We start from the raw sequence: 10,538 nt of genomic DNA, 5'->3' as shown, positions 1-10,538 counted from the left end.
TAAAGGTTCCTTCTTCATTGCTGAAGGAGAAGACACAACAGTAGCTTATTTCTTGCCGGAGAAGAAGAAAAAAATCGACCTTCAAAAGAAAAGGAGATGGCAGAAATTGATGGGCAATGAAGAATCCCAGCAAAGAAATTCTGTTTTTCACGGTTGAAGCTAACATGAGAAAGAAGAAAGCATCAGATTTGGATAGAAATCAACTTCTATAATGTTCAACAATGGAGAATGAGGTAGAAAGAAGAAGATGACTGTCAAATAGGCCATATTATTACTGTTAGGACTTTTTCAACTGCCCTCACGCTCCCTTACAGACGTGTGAATCACACACTAAAGCCAAATATGACACATAGGATCAGCATCCTGACATAAATGTTTATTATACCTGGTTTGAAGGGATATAAATATTCAATTGGCAAATTAATAAGTTTGGGGACCGGCATATCTAAGCGCACAAATATAGATATCATTTACGCCATTGTGCCAAATTAAAAGGGGATAAAAACGCAGATCACGTTTTTTTTAAAAGGCGATCACGTTCGTCAACAGGAAAGAAAATTGAAAAAGAAATTTAAAAAAAAGAAGCCCAAGACTGATCGAGTTTTGCACCACAAAGCCAAGACAATCTCCTCTCCCCTCCTCGTGTCCACACCCCTCTACTACCCCCTTCGTCAAATCACCTTCCCGTCAGGAAGGGGGTCTTAATTAAGTATTACCCAATAATAAGCTTCAGATCTGTGTGTCTTGTTTGATCCTTTAGCGATGTACGGATTCGAAGCGCTTACATTCAACATTCACAGTGGCTACTTGGAAGCCATAGTGAGAGGTCATAGATCTGGCCTTCTCACTTCCGCTGATTACAACAATCTCTGCCAATGTGAAACCCTTGATGATATCAAGATGCACCTTTCTGCTACCGAATACGGCCCTTATCTTCAAAACGGTCTCTTTTCCTTTTGTATTTGAAGCCTTGTGATCTTGAATTCTGAAATTTGGATGTTTTATAGGCTGTTTGAGTCTATTATAAAGTTGTGATCTTGGTTTGACTTTATTTGGATGTTTTATTTGATGTTCTCCTTGTACCCATTTGACTAAATCTAGGCTTTTGGACAAAATGTGAAATTTGGATGTTTAGGGGGGTCTCTTCTTTTATCATTTGAGTCAATTAAAGCTTTGTTATGTTGAGTTCTGGCTTTAGATATGATTTTAGATGTTTATAGGATACCTTGATCTTTTATTATACGCGAGAATTTGAAGATCGAAGGGTCTGTTTTTAAAATTCACGTAAGCATGCTAGTAATTGACTTTCGATTAGTTTTAGGGTGAATAGTGAATTAATTGATTTCACTGTGGTAGCATGTGCTGCTATTCCATATGATAATGAAAAACTGTTAGCCTTGATTTGAGCAACTCCATAAACAAGCATCTCTTTTTTAAGAAGCAAAATCTGCAAGGTGCAGTGATGCTCAATCAGATCAGTAGCGGACTTTGAATGATTAAGTGAAGATAGCATCTCCTTTTTCATCTGATCAACTTGTGTCGTTCTAGTCTCTGTTCTCCTTTGCTTTTCTTTTTCTTAGGAATGTTGTGAATTGAAAAACTAGATTTGGGATTAAGCAAAAGTATGACTTCTGAAGTTAGGTTGTTTGTACCTTTTGCGGTGGCTGTATTTCTGGTACTCCATAATTAAGATTTTCTCCTCCCTTTTTAATTCTTTTGTGGACTCCTTATATTATTTTAAGAGACATCTGGACGTAACAAAAATAAGAATAGATATCTCTACATAACTTCATTTATCCTCTTATGTTTTTCCTAATTGCTTGTGGACCTTGGATTTTAAAATGTTCATGTTACTTGATATTGGATGGATCACATTGTGAAACAGAGGCCAATAGTGCGAATCCATCCCTTGATGTGATCAGTATTCTGTTTCTAGATGTGGGAATATGCTTGAAGCAAAAAAAAAAAAAAAAAAAAAAGAAGAGAGAGAGAGATGTTGTTCAGTGTGTTGGTGCTGATAGCACTTTCTGTTGCATTGCTCTTTGGCTCAGTGTTATAATGTTTCTTATTTTCGGTGGCCATCTGCAGAGCCTTCCCCCTTGCATACTACCACAATTGTGGAGAAGTGCACTCTCAAACTTGTCGATGAATACAACCATATGCTTTGCCAAGCCACAGAGCCCTTATCGACTTTCTTAGAGTACATCAGGTATGTTATTATTGGTGTGCTGGGAATGATGGTTTATTTTACTCTGAATTCCACTTTTCATTTGTCCCATAGACACGATAATCATTTTAGAAAACTATGAAATCAGAATATGGGTCTATGCTATCTGTGCATGATGGTTAAAAATCACGTATGTTTAGATAATATGGCATTAGGTGTCCTTGTGTGGCGGTGGCCACATGTCCTATCTTTGTTTCTTGCTCCCTCCATTTGCTAGGGAAACCTATCTATGTTTCTTGCACCCTCCATTTTCTACGGAAACCTATCATTGTTTCTTGCTCCCTCCATTGGTATATTATTTGTGGGAGATGTTACAAAAGAAAAGAAGAAAAGATGAGAGAAAGGTGCTGCTCGGTAGGAAATTAATGGTACTACCACATCTATCCTATATTTTGTGATGGCACTGTTGCTTTTGGAAATCAAGGTTATCATTTTTTGAGTTGAAATTAACAAAAACTTTTGAAAAGAATGATGATAAGTGCTTGAGCATTTCTTTTGTAGAAGTTGAAAGAATTATAATTGAAATAAATAAGTTAGAACCAAAAAGTTAAAACTATAGCAGATGAATTGGGATGGAGGAAGAATATATAAGGTCTCTAACGAAGTAAAAGATCCAGATGGTTGCTAGGTGATCATCTTTGGCCTCTCAAAAAATGGAACTGCGAAATATCGTAGCATTAAAGTGACCAAGCTGCATCAACTTTACCCGGATGACCTTTCAATATCTCGTCCATTCATATGCAATAAAACATATATACAAGGATAGCCATCATAGGTTAGGGGATAGCTTCGTATACCTGTTTGGCTCTTCTCCCTTGCGCCTTCTCTCCATACACATAGAGAACTTCTGACTTTTGTGCATCATCAAATAACTAGCTTCGCCTTCACAATGTGTGATGGAGATGATTTAACTTTTCCTTCCATTTAACAAAAGGGCAGCAGTTCAACAACCTTTTCCTTTTCTTACACTATATGCAATAAGGGATGCTTCCCAAATTGCCATATGCTTTCCAGTAACGATTGGGATAAAGTGAATATTATATCCCAAATTAGTACGTAAATGTGTATGAAACTTTCCTCTTGTGCATATTGTGAGTTGGACTGCAAGTAATAGTCACCATGGAAAAACGGATATTTGAACAAAACCTTGTGAGTTGCACTTAAGTGCTCCTAGTTTTAGATAAAGCATGAGCAATAATATAGCCTTGGTATGCTAGTTTTAATTGGAGCAAGCTTAAACAGCTCTCCTAGTCTATCATCTTTGATTTTCGCAACTTATCTCCAAAGAAAGAGACGGGCACTACTTAAATGATCAAGCTCATGGCTTAATGTGGTGTTTTCTATTATGCTTATTGTTTCTGTTGCTAACTAATTATTGTTCTACATGCGTTTAAGTGTGCTGCTGGTTAATTGAGTGAGCCTGACGTGTCTTATGGAATCATATTCATCTAGCTTATTGTTTACCTCTTTCTGGTCTATATGGTTGTACCTAAGTTGTGTTATACCTTCATATGTTTCAGATATGGTCACATGATTGACAATGTTGTCTTAATTGTGACTGGAACTTTACATGAGAGAGATGTTCAAGAATTGCTGGAGAAATGCCATCCTTTGGGCATGTTTGACAGGTAGTGTTCATAATACCTCTCTCTGGCTGTTAAATAGCTGAAACTAATCAGTAGCATCTATTAACTTTCCTAACTTATTTCCACAGTATTGCTTCCCTGGCAGTTGCACAGAATATGAGGGAGCTTTATAGGCTGGTGCTTGTTGACACACCCTTGGCTCCATACTTCTCTGAGTGCATTACTTCAGAGGTATGAAATGCTTCCCGCTTATCTTTGTTTATACTTCTAGCTTCCTTCAGTATGAACCTTTTCTATGCATGCAGTTCTAGTGTAGAAGGATGTTGCGCTTTTAAGTAGTTAATCAGTATCTTATGTCCACTTAATGGGTCCTTGTAATTCATTCATTATTTACATGCAGCTTTTAAGGATATACTTAATATGTCAGTTTTTGTTCATTCCAAGTAGAATGGCTATGAATATATTGAGTATTTTATTTCTTAATCAACTGTCTTGAATCAGTTACTCTTATCAGTCTTGTTAATCAATTGTCTTGCATGAGTTGCTCCTGTCAGTTTGCTTTCCGCCTTGCCCATGTTTAAATATTTCCTTTGTCAATGGAACTTATTTCATGCAGGACTTGGATGACATGAATATTGAGATTATGAGGAATACTCTATATAAGGCGTACCTTGAAGATTTCTACAGATTTTGCCAGGTAATCATTTGTTGTACAGTTTTGTACCATATGTTTATACTTTTAAATACTGATCCCTTTCCTCAAAACTAAAATTACATGTCCTGTTACTCTTGTCTGATATGAATATATTGTCAATAGAAACTAGGTGGTGCTACTGCAGAGATCATGTCTGACTTGCTTGCTTTTGAGGCGGACAGGAGAGCAGTTAACATCACCATAAACAGGTATGTCATGGGTTCATGATTTCTCTGAATCTGGATACTACTGATTGTATATCAGGTTATAATTTTTCAACTACCAACTGGAATTTGTTGATGCAGCATTGGCACTGAACTAACACGTGATGACCGTAGGAAGTTGTACTCTAATTTTGGCTTGCTGTAAGTTTATGCACTTTAATCTTTTACGTTGTTGAGTCATATCCGACATTGGAGACCTCTTTTTTTTCTGACACTATTTGTGTTGAATAGTTATCCTTATGGTCATGAGGAACTTGCCATCTGCGAAGATATAGATCAGGTATTTTACGTGTAACTTTTGTTTTCCTTCGTTTTTCTAGAACCTTCTTGTATATGGAGCTTCTATATAGTTAGATGGGTGCTAGTATTCTGTCTATACTCTATTGCATGAAGTTCTACTTCCTTACCATACTCGTTGAAAAAGAAAAAGGGTGAAGTAGCATTCAGCACTGAGATGACAGATCAGTGAAGCAAAGAGAGAATTATTGATTTTCTTTGCAGAACTATGGTGGAAGCAATTGATAATTTATCTGATACAAGTTTAGTGGCTAAACCCGAAGTTGAGGCTTATCCTGTATATTTCCTCGTACTTGTAGGTCCGTGGTGTCATGGAGAAGTACCCTCCTTATCAATCCATATTCTCTAAGTTGGCTTATGGAGAGAGCCAGATGCTCGACAAGGGTTTTTATGAAGAGGAAGTCAAACGCCTTTGCCTGGCATTTGAACAACAGGTTTTCATACTGTGGAAATTGCTTAACTGTATTTGTGTAGAATCTCCGTGAACATTTTCTTGCTTGTTTGTGAAACAGTTTCTGAAATCATGCAAAAGGATCTTCAATGTGTTCTTTTAAAAGAAAAAAAAATCAATTTTTTAAAGTTTATTCTTTATATTATCTCTGATGGTGTGTTCTTTAAGTTTTCCAAGAATTTTTCTTTTCTTTTTTCAAAAACCTGTCTCAAAGAAGTGGTTCTAGTGTCTTTCAAAGAAAAGTTCTTCCGACAAAACTCACATATCTTCAGGGGAAAAAAACTTGCAACTATCCAAACACGTATATTTTACACAAATCTTTTTTCAAAAAGTTGTTCAAACAACTTAGAATTCCTAAGCACACAGCAGCTTCGACCCCCTAGTCCTCCCAGTTCCCAAATTATACAAGAAAAAAAAGGTAAAGAATGTAAGGTGATATATTATAATCTGTGTACTTCCCTCCCTTATCAAAAAAAAAAAAATTATAATCTGTATACTTCCCACACTGATTCTCTCTACTCCTTTATTGCAGTTCCACTATGGTGTATTTTTTGCATATGTAAGGCTGAGGGAGCAGGAGATCAGGAACTTAATGTGGATATCTGAATGTGTGGCTCAGAACCAGAAATCCAGAGTCCATGACAGTGTTGTTTTCATATTTTAATGATCTGGTAATTCAGATTATGTGCTCTCCATACTCTTTTGTATATCTGAGTGGCACTGCAGTTTGTCGATTAATATGAGTTATTCTCGGGGTAAAGGCTAACCTCAGCCGTGTGACGGGGGTCATGCTTCGAAAAGTTATCCTCCAGGAAACTTGCCAGTCCTCCTGCGCGCTTCCTGAGTTGATTATTGTAAGTTGCGAAGAGATATTAGCCTGTTCGTTGTGTATCTTCTCTAATAAATTCAGTGTATGCATGGTTGAATATCATCTGGAATGATCCTCGGATTGATGTATCTGGAATTCTCTATTTTTTAAACTTTATCACAATAAAATTCTGCAGTTGTGTTGAATACATAACTCTTTTTGTATGAAATCCTATTTTTATTTATCATGTTCAGTAAAGCTTCGAAGTATTGTTACCTGCTATCTGAGGGCGTACGTGTTAAACTAGTGCAAAGACCGCAGATTCCTATCTCATTATCAATCCAAAACATAGCGTTATTGCTTCATTCGTCCCATTTCTTCTGCATGGTCCGTAGTTTTCTCTTTCTTTGAATTAAAACCTCCGTAGGAGTCATGAAATAGAGGAAAAACGTCACAATTGTTCATGTTGTTAAGTTAAATCCAAAAGAAAATGAATTGGTAAAAGAATTGTAGAACGAGTTGTGTAATTTTTGTTGTTCTCCTTTTGTATTTAGTTTTTAGCTGAATCAGAGTTTATTTATATAAGCTTCATTTCAAGTGGATAAAGAATGCAAACTGGACCAGTCTTCAATTTTCAAGTCTCAAATTTTGCACGAGTCAATATCCATCGTAGTGTCATATACTTGTAACTTGTGTTGGTAAGAATATAATAATAACTTGTAACGAGTTTATGAAGTTATATATTGACAGTGAAAATTAAATACATCCCATTACGATAAGATTAAGGATAGTAATCCAAAAGATACCTATTCATACCCAAAATATGAGCTGCATGCCCCCTTTACATGGAGGTTAAGTGCATAAGTAATGTAATACTCCTATTTTCCGTATATTCTAGTTCTAGTACATACAAAAAAGGTTTAAAGAGAAGTAGGCGTAGATCTATTGGCAGCCAATGTTACAAGAAATTCTCTGTAGTCTCCTTGAGGAATACTTTGACAAATGGCATTTTCAAGATGAACTCCATATTTCTTGTTGAAGGCCACTTCAATATCTTCCATGTCAACCTCTGCCCTACTTACCATTATTCTCATCAATCCTCCTTTATCCCTTGTTGTTCCCTTTAAGCATTCATACAGCATCTGTGCAATGCTCAACTCCACTCGTTTAGTTAATACAACAAGACACTATTTTTAAACCTACTCCTACACTTAAATCATTTTGTTTTCTTATTTTACTTTATTTATATAGAATAGAATGATAAGTGGTAAATCCAAGGTGGTCAAGAGTCGCAAGAATTTGAGAAATTTGAATAGACATTGGTAGTGACAGCACTAATACTCATTGCTGAGTTAAAATAGGATTCCATCTTGAAATTCTTGCACTCTTAAACATAATTATTTTATTTTAAAAAAAGAAGCGTTTAGTGGTCCCATGCCCACCTAGCGTGAGTTCAAATTAGTCTAAACAGAAAAAAGTTGGAAACAGTTTTTACTACAAATAGGAGCCGAGGTGACTCCATCAAAGCATATGAATGAATGAAACACTACCTGAGAAAAATACTTTGCGGGGCTGCAGATGTATTTGACTACTGCTTCCACTGCTTCCTCCAACTCTCCACATTTTCCAAATTTCAAATACTACAATAAAGGTTTGTTAACAATGATTAAAGTGAAAAGAAAACAGAATTGCCAACATGATTAAAACTAACAATGTGAAATTAGTGAAAGGAAAAGGAAAAGGAACTTAAACTCTTGAAATATTCCTTTCGATTGTTAAAGTTTACATATTGAAGCGAAGCAAACACAGTCGCAAAAACTCATTATCTTCTTAGACCTACTTACTCCCTTGAACAAGGTAAAAACCAAAACAGAAATATAAAATTACCTATTCATCCTGCCTATTTATGCAACCTAAGGAAAGGAAAACTGCCTGGACCATTTCTTGCTTGGTATGCAAAATGGGAAAAAAAAGGAGATAGAGAAAATCAATATATATCTCTCTAGGGTCCGCATATTGTTTCTCCAAAACAAAAACACTTATTGAAGTCGTCCCCCTGTTCTCTTTTTAATCCAAACACAGGAATTTATTGACTTTGTTTGGAAACTAAGGAAGGGAACAGTAACATTCTTGGTTCTTCTATTTTATTTATTACACTAGAAATGGGGGGGGGGAGACAAAAAGAAACAAATACCGTTCAAGCTGCCAACTTTCCTCCTTTCCTATTCTCTCCTAATAGTGTACAGTTTCAGGGAAGACCGTGTTCTGATGGTCCGGCCCTTCCCTGGACCCGGCGCATAGCGGGAGCTTAGTGCAGCGGGCTGCTTTTTTTTTAATCCTTTAAACCATGGTTGTATATAAGCTAAGCTCTTTTTATCTTGGTTTCTTTTAAAGAGGAATTTTGGGAAGAGGAAGCAGTAGAAGAGACTTACTTTAGCATAACTATGGCCATAAATGTGTTTATAACTAGAAAATGTGAGTTTGAGCTGTGGAATGCTTCTTTTACTGAGAATCTCCAAGACAACAGCTTCATCAACAGTGACACCTGTTCTTCCCTCCCCTGTTTGGTATAATCTCCTTGCATCACATTTGGCTATGTGTTGGCTAACATCAGCATTGTGGGCTTTGTGTGATGCTGATAATGCCATTAGTATCTACCAAAAAAAATACAACAATTAAAAATCATCATAAATTTTTGAACCCAAAAAAGATTTAAGTAAAAGATCTCTTTATAATTTTAAAAATTAAAAGAAAAAGGTGTTGGTAAAGAGTTTGAGATAGTAATCCTAAAGCACTGTGCATCACATACAGAGCAATCTTTTAGCTAACATTATGCAAGCTTTGTGTGCTTCAGATAATGTAGTCCCCTACACTAATACCAACCAAATTAATCCATAAATAGAAATACACTAATGCAAAAAGAAAAAAAGAATACTATCATAATTTTAAGAAGAAAAACAAATGTTCCCAGAGGAAGGAAAAATGACTTTTCTGAACCAAAAATTAATCATCATAAATTGGTCACAAATTTTTGCAAAAGTTATAGTAAAAAAGAACGAAATAAAAGGGGTTATGAAAGCAATTTTTCACCATACACAGGGAACAAAACCTGAATGTTCCAAGCAAATCAGAAGAAGAAAAGAGGTGGGCGATTTTTTTTTCATCTTCTGAACTATTGAAATGAGCATCAGAAATTGCCCAAAAAAAAAACATCGAAAAGAAACAAAAAAAGGTTAAAAACAAAAAGAAGAAGAGGATCGAGCGGAATCTCTTGATAAGCCCATATCTACTGAGTAGTATAATGTCTGATAAGCCAAAAGGAAAAGAGAGAAATTTTCCTTACTTTTTGACAAGGATGAGGAGGTTCAATGGAGGAAATGTCATTGTCCAAATGCCTTCTAAACTTTGTCAAATAAGCTTGTCGAATCAGAGCAACATGGCTAGATTTTCTACAGGTAAATATCTCCATTAAAGCTCTGTAATTGACCTCATTCTCCTCTAATGCTTCCCTAGCCACGTCTGCATCACGCTGGTGTGGATTTTTTAACAACATGGCCAACCCCAAAGCTGCCATTGATGAAGTATTACTATTTCTATTAGTAGAAGATGAAATTAGTGGATCATTTCTGTGGATGCTATTTTGGAAACGGAGAAAAGGGTCTTCTCCATACAACTCCATGTATTTTTCTTTGATTTTGTAGCGTTGGTTGGTGTTTAGAGCAGCTAACACATGGATCAAGTGGGTTTTTAGCTCACAACAACTGTGAATCTCTTGACAAATAGTTTCACACATTTCGCTTGATAATGACATTTTATTTTGTTGGTGTAGTGGATTTGTGAAAAGGAGTCAACTAAGGTGAATGGACTAAATGGGCTAACATACTTGGACACCACGGAAAAGATAGCTAGCACTTAGTATTTCCGTTTGTGTGCACCTCCATTATTTTTATCAAATGTTTATTACTTACTTTCACTATATATATGGAATAACATTGTCTATACAGATGGAAGTAAATTACTCTCTCCCGTACATAATAAGTAATTTTTTGGCATTTTTGTGTTGGTCTAAAATAAGTGTCATTTTACACAATCAAGAAAAAATTAATTTTATTTTTTCAAAATTTGCCCTTATTTATATATTCCAATGCATTAAGAATTTTTTTTGGTCGTTAAAAGAACTTATATTAAATTAAACAGTAACATTACAAGGAGCTAGTTGCACAATATTACAAAAGGTGTTATCAAAATGTT

General features: G+C 35.7%; 2 protein-coding genes across 2 annotated transcripts; one reads left to right on the top strand and one right to left on the bottom strand.

Moving 5' to 3' along the window:
• The first annotated feature begins 528 nt into the window (after nucleotides 1–528).
• LOC104216714 (V-type proton ATPase subunit d2) lies at nucleotides 529–6,493 on the top strand. The gene is made up of 10 exons (XM_009766829.2): nucleotides 529–943; nucleotides 2,089–2,209; nucleotides 3,748–3,855; nucleotides 3,942–4,044; nucleotides 4,430–4,510; nucleotides 4,631–4,716; nucleotides 4,813–4,872; nucleotides 4,963–5,011; nucleotides 5,328–5,462; nucleotides 6,012–6,493. Exons 1-10 carry the CDS (start codon nucleotides 763–765, stop codon nucleotides 6,141–6,143), a joined length of 1,056 nt encoding a protein of 351 aa, XP_009765131.1. The 5' UTR covers nucleotides 529–762; the 3' UTR covers nucleotides 6,144–6,493.
• A 507-nt stretch (nucleotides 6,494–7,000) lies between these two features.
• On the bottom strand, nucleotides 7,001–10,179 carry LOC104216715 (uncharacterized). The gene is made up of 4 exons (XM_009766831.2): nucleotides 9,631–10,179; nucleotides 8,720–8,941; nucleotides 7,838–7,927; nucleotides 7,001–7,429 (listed from the first exon to the last, which is right to left on the bottom strand). Exons 1-4 carry the CDS (start codon nucleotides 10,096–10,098, stop codon nucleotides 7,208–7,210), a joined length of 1,002 nt encoding a protein of 333 aa, XP_009765133.1. The 5' UTR covers nucleotides 10,099–10,179; the 3' UTR covers nucleotides 7,001–7,207.
• Nucleotides 10,180–10,538: the final 359 nt, after the last annotated feature.

This window comes from Nicotiana sylvestris, chromosome 9 (genome assembly GCF_000393655.2).
Source record: "Nicotiana sylvestris chromosome 9, ASM39365v2, whole genome shotgun sequence".
Lineage (NCBI taxonomy): Eukaryota > Viridiplantae > Streptophyta > Magnoliopsida > Solanales > Solanaceae > Nicotiana > Nicotiana sylvestris.
The sequence above is the reverse complement of the archived record's forward strand: the minus strand, read 5'-3'. Positions and strand labels throughout refer to the sequence as shown.

Excerpts from the sequence above, each read along its gene's own strand:
- LOC104216715 (XM_009766831.2), bottom strand. The coding sequence starts at position 10,098 with ATGTCATTATCAAGCGAAATGTGTGAAACTATTTGTCAAGAGATTCAC. Across the intron at positions 8,942-9,630 it reads CTCCTCATCCTTGTCAAAAA|ATACTAATGGCATTATCAGC; the intron begins GTAAGGAAAATT and ends TTTTTTTGGTAG. Across the intron at positions 7,928-8,719 it reads ATGGCCATAGTTATGCTAAA|TATTTGAAATTTGGAAAATG; the intron begins GTAAGTCTCTTC and ends CCTTTATTGTAG.
- LOC104216714 (XM_009766829.2), top strand. The coding sequence starts at position 763 with ATGTACGGATTCGAAGCGCTTACATTCAACATTCACAGTGGCTACTTG. Across the intron at positions 4,717-4,812 it reads GTTAACATCACCATAAACAG|CATTGGCACTGAACTAACAC; the intron begins GTATGTCATGGG and ends TTGTTGATGCAG. Across the intron at positions 5,463-6,011 it reads GCCTGGCATTTGAACAACAG|TTCCACTATGGTGTATTTTT; the intron begins GTTTTCATACTG and ends CCTTTATTGCAG.